The 25,332-nt window shown below is 31.7% G+C and overlaps 2 protein-coding genes across 3 annotated transcripts in view; both read right to left on the bottom strand.

Moving 5' to 3' along the window:
- The window catches only part of LOC143079285 (uncharacterized), a 30,404-nt gene extending 20,483 nt beyond the window's left edge, over nucleotides 1-9,921 (bottom strand). The window contains exon 1 of one of the 2 annotated variants that reach the window (XM_076254530.1): nucleotides 8,935-9,921. In XM_076254530.1, coding sequence (XP_076110645.1) covers nucleotides 8,935-9,829 — 895 coding nt within the window. In that variant the 5' untranslated portion in view covers nucleotides 9,830-9,921. Of the gene's footprint in view, nucleotides 1-3,498; nucleotides 3,637-8,934 lie in introns of those variants that run through there. The other variant, XM_076254531.1, reaches the window with a different exon arrangement.
- Nucleotides 9,922-16,142: 6,221 nt separating this feature from the next.
- Nucleotides 16,143-23,553, bottom strand: LOC143079284 (large ribosomal subunit protein mL41-like). The gene is made up of 3 exons (XM_076254529.1): nucleotides 23,321-23,553; nucleotides 18,166-18,266; nucleotides 16,143-16,357 (listed from the first exon to the last, which is right to left on the bottom strand). Exons 1-3 carry the CDS (start codon nucleotides 23,514-23,516, stop codon nucleotides 16,181-16,183), a joined length of 474 nt encoding a protein of 157 aa, XP_076110644.1. The 5' UTR covers nucleotides 23,517-23,553; the 3' UTR covers nucleotides 16,143-16,180.
- Nucleotides 23,554-25,332: the final 1,779 nt, after the last annotated feature.

Below are 25,332 nucleotides of genomic sequence, written 5' to 3'. Positions count from 1 at the left end.
TTAGGTTCTTGGATTGGTCATGAATTTTTAATGCATACAGCATCTATGCTCGAAATCGAATGTAGTATAAGTATCTTGATTGGTCGAAATCTGAGTGCGAGTATGAAAACTCCAATTTCCATAACCACAAGGTCAGGGATATAACTCGGACAGACTAACAACAGTAGCAATTTTACGTTATATAGATAAATATTTTTTTATGAAACTTCATGCATATTGTTGCGCTAAGTAAAACGCTAGTAAGCATTGTTTACTAGAAACAGCATAATTCAGATTTGCTTCCATATTGAATTTACTGCCTTCTCGTTTATTACATTCAAATGCAATTTCCATGACCACAAGGTCAGGGATATAACTCAGACAGACTAACAACTAACAACAGTAGCAATTTTACGTTATATAGATAAATACTTTTTTATGAAACTTCATGCATATTGTTTCGCTAAGTAAAACGCTAGTAAGCATTGTTTACTAGAAACAGCATAATTCAGATTTGCTTCCCATATTGAATTTACTGCCTTCTCGTTTATTACATACAAATGCAATTGTTGTGCTTCTTTTTCGCCAGCACGCGCAAATCTGGAATGAAGCAAAGACGGATAGGTTCATAATAAACTTTTTTATTCAATTTTGAAATCACTTTTTACTGTTATGCGTGCTTCTTTTCCGCCAAAAAAAAAAAAACAAAAAAAAAAACAAAAAACGCGCAAATATGAAATAAAAGCAAAGACAGGTACAGCCCGTAACAGAGTAGTGATCGAATTCGCGTTTCTTTACCGTCAGAATAAGTTACGTTATCAACAAACTTATTTCAGAAGTGACATAATTTAATTTTCTTCATCGACAAAATATTTCTTGTCCAACGTGTAAGTTTTCATTGTTTAAGTCGAAGTTTTTTTAACACAGCAAAACATTTTTTATAATCAACCTCTGTCATTGGCATTTTCATTTTAACGGTAAAGGATCAAATACGGGATCTCCGAAATTTCTATCATTTGTTACGAGGAAATCATTATTCAATCGAACATATGTCTTTGTTCATGACACATATTATGAAATACAAAGGGGTTGAAATGATCAAATACTTTCGAACTGACGGAAACAAAAATACATAATCTAGAATGTGTGTTCTGTCATAAACAATGGCTTCGTCGTGCGAATCGACGAGATCATGTTACATGTAAATATTCATGATACAATGATAATGAATTTATTGTAGTCACATCCACTGTTTCTACTGTAAACATGAACTCGTCGGTTAGTGCAATGAAGACACTTTTAAAGATTTAGATTGTTGGTTTATTCTTTACACCTTCGAGGTATTAAAATTATTTCAGTGTTTATTTAAAGTTAAATTTATTTTCAAATCTCTTCTGTTTAAAATTGTCGAAACTTCCGTTTAAGATTTCCGTGGTAAACTATCTATTCTATAGTTAGGACCATTTTATAATAAATACCCTTTTGTACAAGAATACTTTCTTTGTAGAAGTATAGATCTGCTGGTTATAGATTTTTTTTTTATAACTTTCATTATTGTGACGACGCGCTATGAAATTCAGATTTATTTATAAATGAAGTTGTATATAAATTTTTGGTCATAAACACAAATCTTTTAAACAGTCCGACGAGTGCGTCAATGTTACAGTAGTCTGTTTACTACATAAGTTACTAAGCTTGGCCCGATTCATCTGTCATTTATGGAAACTAATTCACCACTTTCTGTCAGAGACATTCATTTTTATTTCACCATCAGACATGGAGCTACATTTGTAACTAAAGGAAAACTCACAAATTAAAGAAATTTGACATGATATACTGAAACTTTCTTATAATCAATTAAACGACTGCTTTTCTTAGATATGTGATTTTTCATGGTCAAACTTTTTCATTGTTAACGGACATTTTGAGATTTTTTATTGTAAAAAAATGGTGTTTTTTTAAAGAAATCAACATTCAAAATTTAGAACTTCATGAACATGTACAGGAAGCTGAGTTATTGCACATCTATGTACTACTGAAAATTGTACTTCAATCTGTTGCGTCCTTAAAATGTTCTGACCGTCCTAAGATTTAATGTACGGAAATGTTTCGGTAAATTAAATTCAAATCCGAATTGAATGTTTATGACACACAAAAAGAGAAACCAGAATCTCTTGATGACCAAATGTATGTACACGTTGGGGCGATTTAGAGCTTTTCAGAAGGAGTGAGATTCAACCCTTGTTGAAAGCCTTGTGGAGACCTCTAGATTTTTAAATTCCCTCCGTTTTTCTCATGGATGGAGTGTGGTCTCTCTGTAAATAACCCCATATCTTTTCATTTTCCTATTTACCGAAGGTTCCATGTGAAAATTTCCATTGGATCATATCTGTTAAACTAAATGTACAAAACAGGCTCAAGAAAAGCCGATCTAGAAATCCATTTTTTTCTAATAGAGCACCTTCCATTATCGTCAATGAGTTCAGGCATGTGAAAAATTATTTAATCATACACAAGAAAGAAACCCTAAACAGGCTTTCAGCAATCATTTTTACCTATTTAATATTAAGTAAATATTAACATGTACATGTATTTGATAAAGTACAGATATAACAAAGAAACTGCCCGGTATCCGACGTAAGAGTACGTGGTATTAAACTTGATTATCGACACATGAAAGTTTGTCAGCATTGTCAATCTTTTTAACGTTAAAGTACCAATAGTTCGGTCACTACTCAATTAAGTTTGTCGATAACGTAGCTAATTTTGACGGTAAAGAAACATCAATTCGAGCACTTCTCTGTTACGGGCTGTAGGTTCGTACTAAACCGTTATATTCAATTTTCAATTAACTTTTCATTGTTGTATTGGACATTCGAAAATTCGCTCTGATAATTATTCTGACAATAACATTAAATGACAGCAAGATATATATATATATATATATATATATATATATATATATATATATATATATATATATATATATATATATATATATATATATATATATATATATATATATATATATATTTATTTATATATATATATATAAATTGATTAGAAGATTTCACGACACTGTCTCCTCTCAAAAACTGGTCCCTTTTCCTGATTATATAATCAAAAATGTTAATGGTTTCAATTGATAACAGTCATAGTGGTACGACCATTTAGCTAAAATATGTGTATTTTTTTCCATTAAAAATATTCTGATCCCCAATTTGACGGAAAAAATATTGTGAACTAGCTGATGACGAACTAAAATTATTCAGAATCGATACTTCATAGTGTTAAATTTGAAGAAAAAAAAATATTCTTTTGATGGCGACGAAAAGCTGAAAAAAAATTCTGATTCAGACAAAAATTCTTACCCCCCCCCCCCCCCAAAAAAAAAATACCCACTCCATCCCGTTGAAGTTAAATGGTTGGTCCCTAACAGAGTAGATTTTTCTATCTGAGATGAAACAATACATATACATACTTTACATACGAATACTTTCTATTTCAAAACTAACTTACCAAACTGCTTTACTATTTCATTTAAGAGACCAGCTCTTGTAATCTAAGAGAGACCAGCTCTCTTTGTCGTCCAAAACAGTTGTGAATTGGGCGTGGATGGAATCCGTGTTAAATAGTACATACACCCATTAATAATATTAGCCTTTCAACCTTTGTTTAATGTTTAGCTTACAGTGTTTGTTTTCATCAAGCTATATCTATATATAGTTGCTACCCTGGTGTATTATTTGCTTAGAAACAATTGTATCTAATAAACTTTTTCAGTTTGATTTTAAATATTTTAAACGAGTTATGACGAAGATAATGAATCATGAATATTCATTTCGATTAGTTGTTAAAAAAGAATGTGTTATTTATCTTATAATGACAAAATATGTTGTGTTTCATGACCCTGATTGAATGCAGACTACTTTGCGTGCAGTGCTGAAATTATATATTAAACATTTAGATAGTTTTTATATATATATATATATATATATATATATATATATATATATATATATATATATATAGAATCATTTTTAAGTCATCTTCGCTAGCAAATTGTTACGTTACTTGGTATCATATTACAAACGGATTTTATATATGTAGGTATAACCTTCATTATTATAACTTCAAACGTCACTTTTTGTTACTTTACACAATAAAACAAGATGGTTGGAATGCTTCTCAGCTAATTTTGTTTTATCTTAAAAATATAAAGTATTGTTAATTTCCATGAAACCAAGGATAAACGTCACTATTTTGTTCGAAGCGTGTAAGTTGGTAAGAGTAGACGCATGCACTACATTGAATCTTATATATATGCCTGTATTGAGCTATTAGAACATGATTTGTTTGAAAATTGGAATTAACATCTATATGCGGTTCAATTGCATATGTCAGTTCTATATATTTCAGGATGTTAGCTGTGTCTAGTTAATGGATATAATTCACCATTTTTTTTTGTTTATTGCAACTCTCCTTTGTTTTTTCGTTTTTCTTCAAATGAAGAATAAAATATGTCATTGCAACAAAGGCTACCCCTCCTTCGACAAAAGTTGACCTTATGTGGCTTTGGTTGTTCTACTTAGACCCTCATATTATGGTGCTTAAAATATATGTAATGGGCTTACCAAACATTTGGAATAAAGCATTGTGCATTTAATCAGGTACCAAAGTTTATTTCTTTGGCTTTTTCTTCAATATATCACAATTAAAATTTTAACCCGAGCATGACAAGAAAATAAAATCTTCTGTGTACTTTAAAGATAAGATGACTCAAGACCAAAGTTAAACAAAGAGGGCGGTAGTTCTCTTTAACGACCGTTCAATAATAAACCAAACTATTTCTTTTATTATATTATTATATTCCGCACTTATCTTAATACTTGTCTTTTCCAAACTTGTCAATTTATTTACAATAGATGTAAGATACATAAAAAGAAATTTAATTACATTGAACCGGAAATACAGTCACGTTTATACAAATTCGTGGAATACTAAGCACCGCAAAGATAGTCCAGTTTATAACTAGTTTCCAAGGAACCAATGTATTTGAATTTCTGCGTAATACTTTTTACAACGATGGTGCTATAGCTTGAATATCACATTTGATACTCGTGCCACTTTTAACGGTCACGTGATATAGACTACAGCAATTATTAGTTTGTAAAAATCTCATGACACTACTGCAGTATATGGTCTTTTAATCTATCTTTATATAGTTATTTTTTTTATATATATATTCTATTAATTACGCGGTCTTAAGTATGGACAATTATGTATGTCATATCCTATCTCATGAAACTACGTGGTCGTAAAAAAAGTAAAATTCATATATATGATTTCCAACCATTTTACGTTTCCACCGAACTTTAAAAAAAATCTGTCCCGTTTAACTGAAATCCTCCATCTGAATAAATAATGAGTAAAAAGGGCAAAGTTCTTATTTTATAAATTTCAAGTTCAAAAACAGAAACATAACACGTCGGATACATTTTGAGTTGATTGAAAAATGTTTATAGGCGATTTTTCTTTAATTTCCACTTCTATTTTTTTAAACTCTGGTCGTAATCTTGAAACGCGCTCCCCGCAAAATGCTTTTGTTTTATTTGATGATAAATCCCATCCTTAATTCCCCTATAAAGGAAAAATCCAAAATTCATTCTTTTATTCATATTTCAAAGGAAAAAGCAAAATCAAGTTTCGATATTATTGGATCCCCCTTTTTTGGCCCAAAACATAATATTTTGATAAATGACAACAACAGAGAGAACTACTTCCATTAATCTTAATACACACAGTAAGGCGCTACGAAACCAGCTTTTGGCTTTAGAAAGAAATTATAATCTTCGTAATGTTGACCAAAGTTAAGAGGTATACAAACAATAAGTTTGAATTCAGCACAGCTTTTTGTTGAATCGCAGACGAATGAATAAGCACTCTAATAGATAATTACGCGGTTCCTTCCACAATGTTTACCATTAAATATAGTTGTCAGTAAAAATGATGAAAATTACATGCAATTCGTTTGTCTCTCTTGGTATGTGTTGGATAAAAATTATTAGACGACGGAAGAAATAAGTTTAATCTGATAAAAGGAAATAAGGAAACTGTGTAACATACAAACTTTTTGTATATGTTTCTACAGTTTACATCTGTTTCATATTCTGAACATTGAGTTAACAAATATTTTTTTTCACTTAGTTTAACTTAGCTTTTCATTGCGCAAAATGACGCCTTTCAAAAGAACTCGAAAATAAATTTTCGGTTATATTCATATAAAATGGACCAAATTTTCGTCCTCAAGTAAGATTACAAGTGGCAGAATCTTCGAATATGGCTGGTTACGTTAAATGATGTATTGCGTTCATAAATTCGTGATTTGCCAAAAATTATATTTTTCACGATTTTAATTATGCATACTTCTATCCATACCTTTCTGATATGCAACACCATATATTGTCTGGTTAAGCGCGCTTTCAGAGCCTCCCTTCTGCATATCTGCCTCGTATTTGTCAAAAACAGACATATCCTTTCATCAACTAATTGTTTTTATATATACAACAGATTGAAAATTTATAAATTCAGAGGATTCTTAGAATATAAACAGGACATAAAAAAAAAAATACTAATTTGCTTCATCATTTAGTACATAAAATTATAATTATAAGTTTTTTGTTTTCTTTTTGGTAATGAATCATAATAAAATTTATGCATCATAAATGCATGGTCAAATTATTTGTAACTACACTTATTTATACAAGTCCCACTATACAATAGAAACAATTTCACTTACTTGATCTTACTTAGTATCGTTAGATTATACATAATTATGTTAGAGCAATGTGAATTAGGTTAAAAGTTGGATAACGCCTGGAAATTGTTGAATGGAGAAGGTACCATAAATAGAATTTTAGTACTTCAAATGGAAAGGAACCGTAAAGAGAGTCTTGGTATTATAACTTGAAAGGGAACCGTAGAGAATTGGAGACGGAACCGAATAGAGCCTCGGCGTTTAAATTGCAAGAGCCTTAGTATCAAGTAGTGATATCTTCATAAAGCCTTTGTTACATGTATTTAAAAATAGAAAATGGTACTGCAGAGAGATCCTGACCTGTGTATTTACGTAGATCGAGACAATACCGCAGACAATATATGCATTTAAAATTGAGACAGTGCCATATGCCGCCTTGGTTCATGAGTTGGGATTCCGTACAGAACCTCACTATTCAAAGCGGGGATGGTACCTTTGACAGAATTTGTATTGAAAGAGAAGACGATACAGTAGAGGACTTTGGTATTTAGGTGTATACAGTATCGTAGAGAAGTTGAGATAATATGAGTAGACTGACGATTTTTGTCATGTTGACTTATTTGTAGATATTTTCAAGCTGATAATTTAAGGGTATCACCAGCCCAGTAGTCAGCACTTCGGTGTTGACATGAATATCAATTATGTGATCATTTTTTATAAATTTCCTGATACAAAACTTTGAATTTTTCGAAAAACTAAGGATTTTCTTGTCCCAGAAATAGATTACCTTAGCCGTATTTGGCACAACTTTTTGGAATTTTGGATCCTCTATGCTCTTCAACTTTGTATTGTTTGGCTTTATAACTATTTTGATATGAGCGTCACTGATGAGTCTTATGTAGACGAAACGCGCGTCTGGCGTACTAAATTATAATCCTAGTACTTTTGATAACTATTTGCTTTTTATTTTTCTATATAATGTAGTACTCAAGATTACAACAGGGAAATAACCCCGTAAAAATAGATACAAAACGTAATTTAAGAGCAATAACTTCAATAAGGAGCCAGCTGACATTCTCCGGACATTTTAAATAGTCTAAGGATGATTGTGGCCATGTTTGGTTACAATTGACCTAGTAGTTTCAGTAGAAAAACATTTTTTTTACGGACGACGGAGTATTGTGAATTATACCTCACATTGGCTCTTTTTATCCGATGAGCTAATAATGAGATATGGCGAAATTACCATCTAACAAAAACAAACCAAAAGAACAGATACAGTTCAATAAGGGGGAAAGATGCCATAGAATTGGTTTACATTGTATTTGAATCATTGACGGCCTCTCTATTCATACATATATGTCCGCGAAATCGAGGTACAATTGGGCAAGTGTTGAAATAAGGAGTTTTTAAATTTCGCGGCAAGTACGACGACTGAGCGTGATCAAAAGCGTATAAAACACGTGTCGATAACGGTTTCCGAATCTATAGATATTTTCTCTAAAGTTGTCGTTTCTGTGGAAAACATATTGTTTTAAAGATTAATTTAGGAACTACAAAAAAAAACTACATTAATACGTCAAATCACAAATATTTCCGACTTTGTATGGCTTCAGAGGAGTTGCGACTCAATGAAATCTGTCTCTTCCTTTAATAGTATAGATTATCATACGAAACGTAACATTACCACTTGTATAAGTTCGAATGTAACTTATTTGGACAATCTAACGGCGTGATCATATGCACACATAGTACTCTATAATCAATATGCAAGCACGATAGGTTGGTATTTTATTATACAATATATCGTGTCAAAAATGTACATTGTTTATAAATAAACATGACCTTAAACTCTTAAAAAACGAATTCCAATGTTTGATCATGAAAATTAGTTTGACATGACATGTTAGATGTTTGTTTAGATATAAACAATGCTGCTAAGGTATCCACGTTATCTATTTGTGGCTACTTAAGATGTACTGGGCAGAAAAACGGGTCTCAAAATAATGATACATTTACCATATCTTGCTTGAATTATCGTACAGTTATAAAATATACGAAATAAGGTAAAATGCTTGAAAACACACACAAAAAAAAAAACTAAAAGAAATCAAAAAAATAAATTCCATAGCTACTGTTATCAGTTCATCACATCCTTATGTTAGAGTGTGAAGTGCTAGCTAAATAAAACAACTTACTTGAATTGTTTTTGGAGTACAAACACATCCCTTCAGCACCATTTATTTCTATGTCAAATGATGGGTACAGCGCACTCAGACTACTAGCAATTGTTTCTACATCAACTGTCAATAACGACCTGTCATCACTATGCTGTATTAATACATCCAATGTAATTTGCTTTGTTTCCCTGCGAACGGCTGCCTCTGGCAATTGTGTGGTATTGGTACGTTTAGAAAGTTTGTTTTTAATTATACCGTTAACCTGTAAGCTCTTTCTTCTGGTAGCCGTTGGTGGTGCTACAAAACTGGTTTTTCTAACTTTAGATTTTGATACGGATGGAGATAGGGAATATCGTCTTGTTGACATGGCAACCACCGAATCTCTTCTTCCAGGTCTTCCTGTTTCTTCCGTTAACAAAGCAGAGGTTTTCCGAATAGGATTTCCTTTACTGTCTTTTCGGCACTCTGTTTCTCTTATACTACCATGCATCCCATTCACAGTATCTTCCATTATGAAAGCAGATGTTTTCCGAATAGGATTTACGTTACTGTCTCTTCGAACTTTTCTAATTTTTATACTTCCATGTATTTCATTCACAGTATCATCGATTATGGCACTAGAAGTACTTGCATTTTGTTGCTGCTTTTTGGCATCATATATTGTTATGAATTCTTCATTGTTGTTTTCATTAGTTATCTTTTCTGATTTCAAAACAGATAAACCACTGTGCATACTCCTGTTGCGTTGTTTGCTTTGATTTTTAGAATCATCAACGTCATGACTTAAATTGTCGCCGGTCTTATTTTGTACTTTGAGATGTCCATTTGGTTGAATACCATCGGTTCCCTTTGTTATTGCTTTAGCTGCTTGTTTACTTGGTTTACACTCTAAATTGTCGAGATATTGGTCCATCAATACCTGCTTTTTAACTTTTCTCACTTTGCCAAACGGTTTACCTTTTACCACATGATCAGCAGTCCAGAAATTCGTTTTTGTTAAGATTTTAGCTTGCTTTTTACTCGTCATTATTTACGAATCTAGAACGATAAGAAGTACGTGTATAACGATTAGAGACAAATTAGGAAGATTTCAATTATCATTACAGTGGTAGTGTTAGTTTTGGGTAATATAGTAATCTGAATGTAAACAGTAGTTGACAGTTGTGTTAACGTTCAAAGCAGCTCTACAATTAAACGTCGAAATTTTTATCTCAATAATCCGATAAAGGGGGTAGATCTTGGTGCAGATCTCACTATATTGGCATGCACGTTAGTCATCGACAATCACTATGCGCGTAGGAAAAATGCTTCCGACGTGAAAACTCTGTAACTATGTTAACGTTGTCAGTATTTGAATCGAAAATAGTTACATCAGATACGTGCATAAACTTACAGCTCCTTGCTTCGATTTTCTATCGAAATATTTTGTCACGCCTTAAACTAAAATTCAAACATCATACATGTCAAAAAACCCTCTTGAATAAAACGTGAAAAGCACTTTATCAAACCAATATGAATGCACAAATTCATCATATTAATCGGTAAAGGTCAAAAGTTAATCAATCTAAGGAACAATTGAGTCGATTATCAAAATATATTTAACGTTAGTACAAAAAGACTGCTACGTGCACTAGGTATTGACAGAAATGATCGCACCATACCATTACTGGATTTTATAAAGGCAGATACAATGGGAATTGTATTTTCGTTTGGGCTTCAAAATGATTGTTTTGCCATTCATTACAGCAGGTTTTTGTCTGCTGTTATAATGACTGCAATAGCATTGGCTTGTTCAGTGTGTACTTCAGAATTTGTTCTGTATTGTTTGCCATGGATGCAATGACGGAACGATTATATTGACCTTACATAAAACAATGTTGCTCTTTTGCCACAAAAAATATGAAAACTTTACCGGGCAAAAAAATAGCATATAATGAATATATATTTCTGACTTCTAAGTTGAAGAATGCATCAGTGTGAAAAATATATAAATACATCAGATAATGATAATATATTAAGTTGGTATTCACTGCAAGAAAAAAGTGGTGAAAATTCTATAAAGGTTTTTAATTATCACAACGCCAAAGAATATTATCATTCCTATACCTAATGACTCTTCGACAAATTTGTTTATCGGAAGACAATCTTATCAAAAGCTGACATTTAAGTACTTGTGCCGTTTGTCCATTTTCAATCAATGATTTGATATTTTTAAACTGATTTTATATTGTTTTGTTAAAATTTGCTGCTACAAAATATAGGGAATTATTTTGATTAAGGAAAAATTAAAATAACAAAAATACTAAACTCAGAGAAAAATCTAATCGGAAAGTCCGTAATCACATGGCAAAATCAAATGATAAAACACATCAAAAACAAATGGACAAGAACTGTCATATTCCTGACTTGGTACAGGCATTTTCAAATGTAGAAAATGGTGGATAAACCTGGTTTTAAAGCGCTAAACCTCTCACTTTGATGACAGTCTCATATAGCTCATGCAAAGCTCTAATTCCTTCTCCAACTTTAGTTATACTTTTTGTTCTTCATTTAAGTAAGTTTTGGAATTTATAATATTTCTTCCTTGAGTATTATTGAAGAGTTTTTCATTGTCAAAATGAGCATCTGGTGCAGAAAAATTGATATCGTTAATGTTGTTACAGCAAACAGATGATGATTTAACTTAAACTACTTAAACCGGGACATTAAATACATATGTTTTTTTTTTATAGTTAAAAAAAGAAAGTTGTTCATATTATCTGGGACTATAATACTTAGTTAGTATAAATAAAGGCAACAGTAGTGTACCGCTGTTCGAAATTCATAAATCGATTGAGAACAAAAACAAATCCAGGATACAAACTAAAACTGACGGAAACGCACCAAATATAAGAGGAGAACTACGACACAACAGAAATACAGCATTAAAATGTAACACACACATAAACGAACTATAATATAATAATGGCCATTTTCCTGACTTGGTACAGGACATTTTAAGAAAAGAAATGGTGGGTTGAACCTGTTTTTATTGCACACCAAATCTCCCGGCTTTTATGGCAATGTTAAATATAACATTAAAATGACAACATTACATAACAGGACTACAATACAAATAAATGGGAGAACATATAGGACAGAGAAACACACGAATAGTAGCTAACAAAAGGTACCAGGTTTAAAATTTAATACACCAGACATGAGTTTCGACTACACAAGACTAACCAGTGACGCTCAGATGAAAAGTTCGAAAGCCAAAACAAGTACAAAGTTGAAGAGCACTGATGAACAAAAGTTCCAAAAAGTGGTGACCAATACGGCTAGGGTATAATTGTCCCAGTTATTATAAGTTTGCTTTCATAATTCATTCTTTCTCGCTCCAACGATTGGATTATTTTGTCATATAACATCTGTTTTATCTGTTAACGTAGATGATACATCATCGAGGTAGTAATATTAAGTGTTAAAAGTAAGATCACAAAAAACTGGACTCCGAGGAAAATTCAAAAAAGAAAGTCACTAATCAAATTGCAATAGCAAAAGCTCAAACAACTGTCATATTCCTGACTTTGTACAGGCATTATAATTATAACAATTTTCATTATAACAATGCTATAAATTATAATTATAATACATTATTATTGATGATAATAATAACAATAATACATTTGTCTATATTTTTATCAAAACTTTTGAATTATTTTTAATTCGTTCATTGCATCGTCTGAAATTTGAATCTGCGTGAGATTTCGTATTAGATATGTGTAATAGACTGACGAAAGATGGGCAATATTTTAAACTGAAAACTTCTTTTAAAAATAAAATAGGAGAAAATAATATCAAGATAATGCAAGATTTTTATGAATTAATATTCCCTACCTCTGTTCTTTAAACTGTTAATGCAGCCACTGTGTAAAACATTATATATATAAAAGCAGGAAGTCAGATCAGTGGGTGACTGCTACTCATCTCTGTCTTCTAAGTGTTGCATGACATTTTTTACCTTTTCAAGTAACAATGGACTTCTTATAACACAAGTACCAAATCGCTAACCTTGCTTCTCGTTGTTGTCCTTTTTTTAGGCGTGTGTGTTAATTTACATTTGAAAAGGATTTTCCAAATAACAATTTGCATGTGTAACGAGAATTTTGATATACAATTGCAAACTTTAAAAAGAAATATTTAAAAATAATTCTCCCTTTAATAACCTCTGAATTTCTAATATCTTATCATTAATGGACTGCATCAATGACGAACTCTACAACACTTAATGGCTATTATCAAAGGTTTTTAAATAATGTTATCAAAATAGGATACGAAGACAATGCTTTGGTCTAATATATGGTCACGAAGTTAACGATTGTACGTACATTGACGTGAAATCTTTTCATTTCTGGTTATTCAAATGAAAAGGGGGAAATGTATGTTGTATACTATCACAGTTTGTGTGACTCCACAATTAGTTTTATTGGATGAAAGAACTGCAGCAAAACAAATCTGGTGGATTTTTTAAACCTAATTTCAACTTTCAACTAAAATAGGTGAACTTGTGTTAATAACAAAAGTATTACCATTACTGTACCCTTCTTATTGAATATTGCACAAATCATTATTACTTGATCAAAAGTATGCATACCCTCAAATATCAGTTAATGAACATAAACATATCATTTATGTTCCTTAGCAAATGAGTTTTAGCTAATACAAAATGCCATTATGAATTCATTGATTGTTTATTATCTAAATCTTTCAGTGGCGGAAGGTAACAAATAGACAGTTAAAAATGGCCAACTCAAAGGTATGCAGAAAAAAAAACAAAAAAGAAACACGACATAAAAACAGTCTCTAAAACACCACAAAGAAATCCAATTGCTTTAGTAGAAAATAAATCAACATAACCAACAAAATAAAACTAAAGACTGGTGAAAACGAACCCCATCAAAAACCTCAAAAAGCATACTTAGTAAAAATCGACATACCAAATAGTATTAACCTGTCCTCATTGTGACAGGATATAACTGCTGTTTGTTAATAAGATGTCATCTTATATGTTGTATTTCTTGCAACAGATGGACGTGGATACACCTCCAAGAAAAATTTCGTTGTTGAGATATTGAATCCAAAAAGATGCAGCGTTTTGCATAAACTGTTTAGCGTTTTGTAATAACAAAGTACGAAGATGTTTTCACAGACAAGGGGTCAAACGATTGGGAAAATGCCACTGGGTCCAAGGAGAAATACAACTATCCCTCAACAAGTCAAAAACCAATGAAAAGGCAGCAATTAAAACTATAAACAAATAGTGTCTACAAGAAGAAAAAGATATATATGTTTGTATCTCAAAAAGGTATGAAAAGAAGTAGAGAAATACTATTACGAATAAAAGACACCGTAGTAGTTTTAGGTCAACAGAATATTCTTTTTCAAGGACACAAGTGGAATAAGGGAAAACAGATAGATGGTCATTTCCTCCGTTTCTTATAATGGAAATTAAATGATGTGCCCATTCTGAAACACATGGGTAATGCCCCCTATAGTACACAATACATAAGTGCAGACATTCAAAATGAACTGCTAAACGTATGTGGAATGTAAATTAAAGATGAAATTATCAAAAAGGTACAAGAGGAAAAATGGTCATGAATGAACGGATTTTAGAACAATAGAGTCCTTTGCAATAGATCTGTCGATGTAAAATTAGTTGATATTGTTCAAGCATGTTAATTCAATATGGACAATGTACGTGGTCATCTTCTGAGATAACTAGTAATCAAGATCAAAAATTAAAAAGTTAATTCATTTATGTACAACAGTTTCTGGAGAAATGAAAACTGCATTTGTCTTCAACACGGCTAACATATACCAATTAAGCCCGTGAAATACTATCCTCATAGCATGTTAATTTTGAGCAATTGACTTAACAATTCACACTTAAGGACGACAAAAATCAGGATTTATGTTCGTATACATATCTCGTCCTGCTTGTAATATTTGCCACTGGTTGCTAAACACCAGTCATTCCATGCATCACAGTGCCGCCTTTAATTATGTTTCTTCAAGCGTTTATACAATAGTACAAGATCTGAATTAATCTTAAGTGTATACAGAAAATAACCTGTTTGAACACTAAACCAATAACTATTGGACTGCTATACCAAAGTCTACATGGATATGTTAATGTCTTTCATTGAGGTTTCCTGCTAACAAAGATGCAATTTACCATAGTCATTTATATTTTGAAAAGGTGAATTGAATTGAGTTGTCCATATATTTGTCATGGCCATTTCCTTCATTATCACATTATTACCAAATATGACTTATTACAGGATTTTCTTGTCATAAGTAACATAACCTTGGCAACTATTGTAGCAGGATTTTACTGTTTGCCTGTCCAAATTAGAAGTATCTGAATTCACTTCTGTTTTAGCAGGGTTGTTGTTCTTTATTTTCTGTGTAGTATTTTCTGGAATACTGATTTCCATTTTGTTTTTTCTTTTGGTCATTGTGTTTATTTCTTTAACCTAAGGGTTTGCATGCCCCTGGGTATTCTTTTTGTATTCTTAATACGTGTTAGGGTATTTTTACTTATATATAGACTATATTCAAAAATTGAGTTAAACAAGAATGTGTTCCCAGTACACAGATGCCCCACTCGCCCTATCATTTTCTATGTTCAGTGGACCGTTAAATTGGGGAAATCTAATTTGGCATTAAATTTAGAAAGATCATATCATAGGGAACATGTGTACTGAGTTTCAAGTTGATTGCACTTCAACTTCATAAAAAAATACCTTGACCAAAAACTTTAACCTGAAGCGGGACAGACGAACAAATGAACAAACAGATGGACGAAACGAACGCATGCACAGACCAGAAAACATAATGCCCCTCTATCATAGGTGAGGCATAAAAAAGAAGCATTCTATTCTTGCAAACACATTGAAATGCTAAATCAGGGTTATTTTCGTGGGGTGTTAATTTTCCAGGATAGAACAACTCAATTCCACAATTCCACCCAATTAAAAGTGTAAATGTAAAGGTTTTGAAAAAAAATTTTGAAAACGCCAAAATAATACACGCATATTTTGTAAACCTTATGCAATGAAAATCCAGAAATTTTAAATAGGCGAAAATAACCTGATATATGATATTTGGGTTTGTTCTCTAGTCTCATGAAAAAAGAACAATCCAATTCACTAGATATCTTGTAAAAATTATGGGAAACCTTGTTTTTAAAATTAAAATTTATTTACAATATATAAAGCTATGATCTTTTCAATGACTGTAAGTTTTGAATGTCCTCTAAATCCATATCTGGTGTAATTTTTCCTTCTTTAAATTCCTCTAATACTTTGTCAACATACAATGCTTCAAATAACTGTTCCGGAGTTGTTGGCTCTGATTCTACAGTTGGACATTTGTAGGGTACATATGGACCTAGCTGCAAAATAAATCATATCTCATTTAATCATTTGCTCTGATAAGTGTTTAGAATTAGCTGAAAATTTATATTAGAGCAATTATAATAATGCTCAGTTCAAAGTATCATCAAGTCTATCTTTATTTCAAATTCTAATAATCTAGGAACTCAGTAACAGTAAGATTAAAGAATGATTTTACTTTTGAAATACTTGTGTATGTCTTATATTGAATTGAAGTAGAATTTCCCAAACAATAGTCCAGACCTTGCGGTCATAAAACTTTCGAGCACGATTTTTGTACTCAGACTCAAGAATCAACCAATCAAAATGCTGGATTTCATGTTTCGAGCATGATTTTTGTGCTCCGAGCAGTAAGCAAAGTTTTATGACTTCAACCCCAGGACCTTTGAACAATATGTACATATATGCAATGTAATGTAAACTAATATGTTTTTCTGTATACCTTTGTCCAACTTAGGTGATACCAGAATAAAATGATATATATAACAAAAATACTCAAAAGTCCTCCTTTATTTTTAGAAGTTCCAATTTTTATTGAAAATTCAATTGATACAAACAGAAAAAGTTAAACTTTCAAATGCACTCATTGTATAATAATTCATTAACCTATTTTTTTTCTGAATTACTTTGATGATTTTAGTTATAAGAGTGTTTCCTCATTTCTTTAACACTTAAACACTGTCTTAAATAAGACTTTGAACCTTTTTAATTGTTTGGTTTCAATTGCTGCGTAAGAACACACTTCCCTAACTTAGTGTCAGATATCATAACAATTCTACTTTGTTTGAAACTTGGGGTCAGTTTTGTTTAATCTCATTTTCAGCAAGATACATATTTGCTTGGTGGTAATTTTTCATCATGATTTTTTATGGGGTCAAGTTTTAAGTTTTCTTGTCCAATGTACCTGGGCACTTTCCTTTTCATTGTATGCAAGAAATATTTACAAAAAATAAATGATGTAATCGATAATGTGATAGACTTACATTAAAATGACTAGTCTACTTATGGTAATGGAACAACAATTTCAAAAATATTTAAGAAGTAATCAGAGGCGGATTTAGAGGGGGGGCCAAGGGGGCCCGGGCCCCCCCTTTTTGGGAAAAAATTTGGCTGCTTATATAGGGAATCATTGAAGCGTGACTGGAGCGGGCCCCCTCTTAGGTCAGTCAGTGGGCCCCACTTATGTAAATTTCTGGATCCGCCACTGATAATTTATGAAATTTTATCATGAAAAATAAATTGAAATGGACTTATTTACTTATTTTGCTTTAAAATAGAGATAACTATATAGTGTCTGAATCATGGCCTATGTGTACCGTGAGTTTTGATATCGAAAAATTAATTGAGAATACCTGGTAGTATAATTAAGTTGAGTGTTAAGCGAAACAGCCAGTTTTGTGTATTCTATGTGCTTGCGCTAAAAGTAGATTTACTTTGATTACTGTAAACAAACTTATTTTCGCGAGCGATTTAATTTCACAACTTTCGCGAGTAGAAAAATAACGGGAATATAAATCGTCGCGAATATGTAAATCTTGGATCTATCCTTATGTAAATATATCGACTAATCAGAAAATTGCGAACTTAAACCGACGCAAAGTGGACTCTGAAGGGTTAAACGTGAAATAAAATATCCACAAAAATAAGTTGCTTTACAGTATACTGGTTGACGACAATAGGTCGTCATATTAGAATAAACTTTACCTCATTTGTGTGTGGATACAAATTTTAATAATGTTTTTGTTTGGCATAGTTATTTCAAGATTTTCCTCAAGATATCCTATTCTAATAAAACACCCCTTCATACCTTAAAATCAGTAAGATCAGGAACTATAAATTCTGGTATCATTTCTTTCTTATTTTTGAATCTGTAAGTTTTCCTATCTACATATCCTGTGGGTTGCACAACTGTAAAATATAAAGAACATGACAATTAATTAAATGCACAAGAGATTTCTACATCTGAAGATATATGACTCTCAGATATCAAGTTACCTACAAATTCTAGTGGATAGTGAGGGCTACACATAGCTTTATAGACAATTATTTTTAACAGATTTAATAGCATTCATATACAAACCAAAAAGTAGTTCTGATAAATAATTTTTTATGGCTCCCAGATAATATTATATGTATCTTGTATGAAGTGCTACATGTGTTAACATCTGGAAGTGTGAAACTCTTGTACTGAACAAAAAAATGCACATGCATGACAAATGGTGCACTTGTTACAGTTTTTCAAAATTTTAAACTGATTTTATCTAATTTATGTGCTATTTTTAGAATTACATTTCTTAATCGGTGTGAGAAAAAATATTTCTCACTAGCTAAATATATCTGTTCTAGGCAAATGATTGGTCGAAATTTAAACATTTTGTCAAATTTTCTTGGTTTCTTTTGAATTTTCCTATTGTGACATCATGAAAAAGGTGATCATGTCTGATGACGTCATGTATAAAGAACACAACTTTCTGCAAAGCAAATAGCTATGTTACTGGCATGTGTACAGAATTTCTTTCACATTTTAACCTTTTATGCCAATAGTCAGAAAGATAAGCAATTATTTAAGGCAATTAATTGAGCTAAAAAATTACAAGTGTCAATGTAAGTACATATACATGATATACATCATGAACATTTAGGTCACTAAATTCATTAAAAAAAATGATATTGTAAATCTACCAATGTATATTCATCAAATCATGCTATTAATTTGGGCTTTAGTAGGAAACCCCTTTTTGTTAGGGACGACATCAAAAGATCAATGAAGGATAAAAAACTTGATTCACATAGTTTTTTCACTGACCCCACCCCTCTCTAAACTTAATTTGGGAAAAATTGATTGACCCATATGGATGTATGTAAAAATCAATGTCGGATAACCAAATCTTGCAGTAGTTCAACCCCCCTACCCCCAAACTATTTGAATTAAGTTTTTTATCTTACATTGATCTTTTGATGTCGTCCCTTACAACATCACGTTTACATTGAGATGTTTTCCAAATTTCAATAAATCAGATAAAAAAATCTGCATTAGGCCACACCAATTTAATTTCTTGTTTTACAGATTTTTGGACTCCAAAAATGGGGGCAAGCGAGCGATTTGAAAATTTTAATAAAAAAAATATTTAATTTGCAAATTTTTGAGGCAAAGCTTGAAAAGTAAAGGCGAGCGATTATAATTTTTTTTTGTAAACATAAAATAGTAGGTTTTGACAATATTAAAACTTGATTTATCACTTGTACTTTGACATTTCTATAATTTATGAAGTTTTTTTGGTGTCTTCCTCGAATGCCAACATTTTTTGTATGTTACCTATTTCTTGAATGCCAACAAAAATATTTCAAAAGATGTTTATATAGGAAAAATAGGTGTTTTTATAACTATTTAAATGATTTTATAAGCATTTAAATGTAAAAAATAATTACAGAGAACATGATAAAATTGCAACATTTTATCACTTTTTGATTAGGAAAAATAGTAGATTTTTGGGTTAGAGCTATAATGAATTTTAAAGAAATAAAGAAAATGTAAACAAAAAATTAAATCCTGGTATCTATGATGAGCTTATCTAAAAGACGTTTTTTTAACTTTATATTGAAAATAAATGTTTTGGAATGGAAATGTTTATTAACATCAAAAATATTAAAGAAATTCTAGCTAAATACAATAATTTCAAACTAATAAAAGGATATTAGATTTGTTTAATTCCATATCATTTTAAATATCTTATTAGTTGATATGAACTTTTCAATTGACCAATTAATTAAACTTAACACTTGTAATGGACTTAAATGTGAAAATTGCTAGTAGGAATAATTCAACAATTGTTATCAGATCACATATGTAATGCTTTTTTCCACAACTCTAAAAAAGTTTAAGAAAATCCATAACATAGGGTAGCAAGAATTCCGATGAGTTATCAACTCAACTAACACCTGAACAATATATAAAGAAGGGTGTAATATTATAATCAAGAAAAATCTGATGAACAACTGGACAAAATAAACTATTGTAATCTAAAACGAGAAATATTTTTTAGTTTCAAGAAATTCCTTCAAATAATATGGGACGATTTATTACAGCACACACAACTATAGAAATATTGAAAAAAAAGCATACAGTCCAAAGAGTTTTCAAAGTTTTATGTATAATAAATAATATAATATGTTATAAGAAGGTCATATTGGTTCAAGCAGTAACAGCAAAAAATAATTTCAACAAGTTGACAAAAATGCATTTGATGGGAGAGATCCGTTTGCGCCAAAAATGCATCCTTTTGCGCCACAACTTTTTTCTTCAATGCTAAGTTTGCGCCACATGTTTTAAAATTACATGCTATCATATGCACCAAAAACAAAACATACGATTGTGCCAATTAGAAGAACAATAATTAATTCCCTACTCCTTCATTTGGACTTGGAACCGGCAGTTTACACTAAACATGTTTCCTTTTCTGAAACATATCTTCTTCTTACTGCTGCTGCATGGATACTTCCCAATTTAATGTATATGTGCATATGGGCCACGTCCAGTTGTATTTTTGTCCATCTGATGAGTTAAGCCTTTTTCAACTGGTTTTTATAGTTCGTTCTTATGTTGTACTGTTATACCACTGTCCCAGGTTAGGGGGAGGGTTGGGATCCTACTAACATGTTTAACCCCGCCACATTATTTATGTATGTGCCTGTCCCAAGTTAGGAGCCTGTAATTCAGTGGTTGTCGTTTGTTTATGTGTTACATATTTGTTTTTCGTTCATTTTTTTTACATAAATAAGGCTGTTAGTTTTCTCGTTTGAATTGTTTTACATTGTCTTATCGGGGCCTTTCATAGCTCACTATGTGGTATGGGCTTTGCTCATTGTTGAAGGCCGTACCGTGACCTATAGACTGTTAATGTCTGTGTCATTTTGGTCTTTTGTGGATAGTTGTCTCATTGGCAATCATACCACATCTTCTTTTTTATATATGATACTTTTTAAGCCAAAAATTAGAATAAATATATATTTATCATTAATATTTATGATAGATATATTTGTAAAGATAAATTTGCCCAATTAACACATTTGGAAAACAAAAATTGGCACATATGATATCCCTGAAATACAGTAATTGGCGCAAAAGGACTGCTGCCCATTTGATTTGGCTACCTGGAATTTACCTATCTGTTTAATAAATATGACTGTTTAGATAAGCATGCACTTTTGTTGTGACAACTACTTGTACCTATTCCTCAAATGCCAACATTATTTTACAGGTAAATTGTCGTTAGATCAAAGGATGTTGGCATTCAAGGAATAAATCGTATTTTTCCCTGTTCACCAATAGATTATTGAATAATTAGATTTGGTATATGTACGTAATGTATGTGTGCCAATTAATGAGACAATTCTCCATCCAAGTCATAATCAGGTTGGGAACAACCCCTCAATTTTATAAATATCCTTTTTATGAGGGGTCAATATAAGTTACAATATATTTTTTTGTAAATAAAACTTTTTAGTACAAAAGAGCTCATATTTTCCCAAAGAACCATATATCTATCTGGTATTAAATGGTCAAAACATGCCCAAGAATTTTGTAATATTCCTGGACTTAGGCCATGTTAACACATTTACTTTAATATTATTCAAAATAAGTAGACCCCTCTTTAAGAATAGTAATGTTGTTTAAAATATGATGTATTTCTCCTCTTTTTAAGTATTTTTTTAAGTTTTTCAAAGGATTTGTATAGTAACACTATGCAAATCCTTGATATTTCTTTTTTCTTTTTTACAACAGTAAAATGACCCCATATGTGCCCTGTCTGAGGGAGGATTGTTCCCAACCTGATAATAACAAATACAGGTCATAGTACGTATGGCAGGGCTTTGACCCAGACTAAACAGCAAGCTATAAGGGACCACAAAATTATAAGTGTACACAATTCGAACAGGAAAACCAACGATCTAATTTATATATATAATATACAAGCGGGAAAATACCAAATAATATTTATGAACATCAACGAACGATATATAACTGCTGAACGACAGGCCCCTGAATCAATCAGGACAGGTGCATAAACATGCAGAGGGTATGGATAGTTTTGTATCGCCAGCATACAATATAATTGCAGTTGAAAACATTTCTTTCCGAAGTTCTTTGAAGTTTATTACTAACAACGAACATATTTTGATAGGGAATATAAGTACGGGGGAAGGAAACCAATGTTTTGTTCTGTACAGGTATTTTCCTCTGTAATATATTTATATCGGAGCACTGCTATTTGGGATAAATGGGTTGCATGCTGAATCAAATATTACCACAGACATTGACACAGTGTACTTTGGTGCTTTGGTGCTTATATGTTTAAAATCGTTATAAACACAGGTTAGACTGTGAATAAAAACAGTGCAAATATCTTTTTATAATATTTACAAAAAAAACGGTGCGGGAAATGGACACGATTACATTTCCGGCTGCGGGAAACAAAAAAATTCTGTTTTGAAAAAAATAGGTGCGGGTGGGTCTGTCGAACAAGGAATTAAATTGGTGTGGCCTTATGATTAAATGATTAAAATTTTAATAATGTGTGACAGGATTTTTCCCCTTAGTAAGTGTTATAGATAGCCAGTCATAAGCAGTTGAGTTTTAATTTAGGAAGTGTACTTCTTTAGCTCAGTTGGTTTATGCACTGCCTTGTATAAAAAAGGACTTTCTTATTCCAGACATAGATTACATTTAGCAGTATTTGGCACAAATTTTTGGAATTTTGGATCCTCAACATGCTCAATGCTCATCAACTTTGTACTTGTTTGGCTTTATAAATATTTTGATATGAGTGTCACTGATGAGTCTTATGTAGATGAAACATGCGTCTGGCGTACTAAATTATAATCCTGGTACCTTGTGGTCCTGGCTTCAACTTAAAGATTTTGGATAACAAGATTTCCAGCCAATATCAAAATTATTTACATACCATGTAAGGCCAGTTTTTCTTGCATTATTTTGCTGCCTCCTTTTCTCGTCTCGTTGACATGTTTACCAGTGATTGGGAATTTCGGGTCAAACGGCTGCAGATCTTGCTTCCTTCGATATGAACATAAACATCCCCTAGATGAGAAATGTCTTGAAGATATCAATGTGCAATTTCTAGCAAAGACTTTCAATATCATTTTCACGATAGCATGGGAGATAACTCTGCATAAATTGTAGTATCCGGAGCTATCACGGAATACTTTCCGTGTAGAACTGGATTAATCAGTAGAACCGATTAATAATATCAATAAATATAAATTTCAACTGTATTGATTGGTTGATTGATTGATGTTTGATTGCTTAACGTCCAGTGGCAAATATATCATGCTCGACTTCATTCATTTAAGTTTCTGTTAGAAAGTGAATTGGAAATGACCAGTTCTAGGCCAGATAGACCTAACCAGACAAACATGTACACCATGAAATCATTCCGTGCATCAATCATAGCTGACACTGTTGCACATGGAATCTTAGAAACAGACTTAGCGCCAGGAAAATTTAACATTGGCGGTAAATTCACACTTGATTTGAGTTTTGTGGTAATAAGCAATGTGTATAAGATTGATATATAACATTTGGTTGAGGCAAACCTAAGTAAGAGAAGGGAAACGAAAAATTCAGTATTTTTTTTTTTTTTCATTTGTCATTGGCGCCACCCAAATTCAAGCTTTACAGATGTCACAGTTTATATACAGCTGTACAGTTTATACAGCTTTACAGAATTACATTTGATATGCATCTTTAGAACTGTACATCAAGACTACTTGTACTAAAGTAGCTGTGTATAGTTGTTTTATGAATGAACTATTTTATGTGAAATGGTTGAAAGTCTTTCAATTTTTTAATTAAATTTTAAATATAAAAGTTCCATCCGGTTTCATAAATTTTTCAATGTGAAATTTCAAGTGAAATATAAACTTGGAATTATAGATTATCGATACTTTTAAGCGAGATTATGAAAAAAAGGATGACGTGGAATGATTGCCAAAGAGACAACTCTCCCCAAAGAACAAATGACACAGAAATTGACAACTATTGATCACCGTGCGGCCTTTAACAATTGCATAGTTTACATTGAGGTCCTATTAGTGGCCTTCGGTCTTTGGGTTGTTGTCTCTTTGACATATTCCTTATTTCTATCATTTTCCATTTTATGTTTAGTATTGACATTTAAATTGATTCAGGCGAGACACATCTCTGTGTCAACAGATTATCTTTACTAGAAGCAGCCGTGAAGATCGTCTCTAGCTTATTATAAAAACCTCGACTGAAAAAGTTTGTTTTGATTTTGAAGATATTTTCGGGTATTTACAACAATCTATATGGTGATGCAATACCTCCAGAAGCACCGCCATACACCTGCATAGTTGAAACACTCGTTGTACCAGTTTGCTTCTATATATTAGTATGATGATGATCGGTCTGGTAATGGTAGTTCTCAGAAAAATGAGTGTAAAAAAGGGTTTATGCAGATTTTTGCGGCTTGCAAGTGGCCGATCACCGATCACGAGGAGTAGTCTTTTTGTAAGAAAATAGAGGACTCTCCCCCCCTATAGTTGAAGTGCTGGCAGGAATGTGTATGATTAAATGTAGATTGAATAAGTGTTTTGCTCATTGTCATCAATCATTTTAGCCTGAAGAAGACCACAAACTTTCGGTTTTTCAAAAGGGATGATAGAGGGTGCCTCATGGAAGGGCGATTGCTTGAAGTTTGAAAGACCATTGATAATCTATTTATCTTCAATGACTTAATTAGGCTCATGACGTCATACATTTTCTTCATCTCGACTGACAAAAACTCATATTACTGACTTAGCGTGATATCAAGATTTATATAAAAAAAAAAAGAAGGATCACAGCTAAATTTTAGAAAATGGGCGTTAGTTTATTTGATATATGTTTCTTTGTGATCTAGTGTTTTATTTAAAATAAGAAATTATATATTATTCTAAA

Source organism: Mytilus galloprovincialis, chromosome 6, assembly GCF_965363235.1.
Source record: "Mytilus galloprovincialis chromosome 6, xbMytGall1.hap1.1, whole genome shotgun sequence".
Lineage (NCBI taxonomy): Eukaryota > Metazoa > Mollusca > Bivalvia > Mytilida > Mytilidae > Mytilus > Mytilus galloprovincialis.
This window is presented reverse-complemented; position numbering and strand designations above follow the sequence as displayed.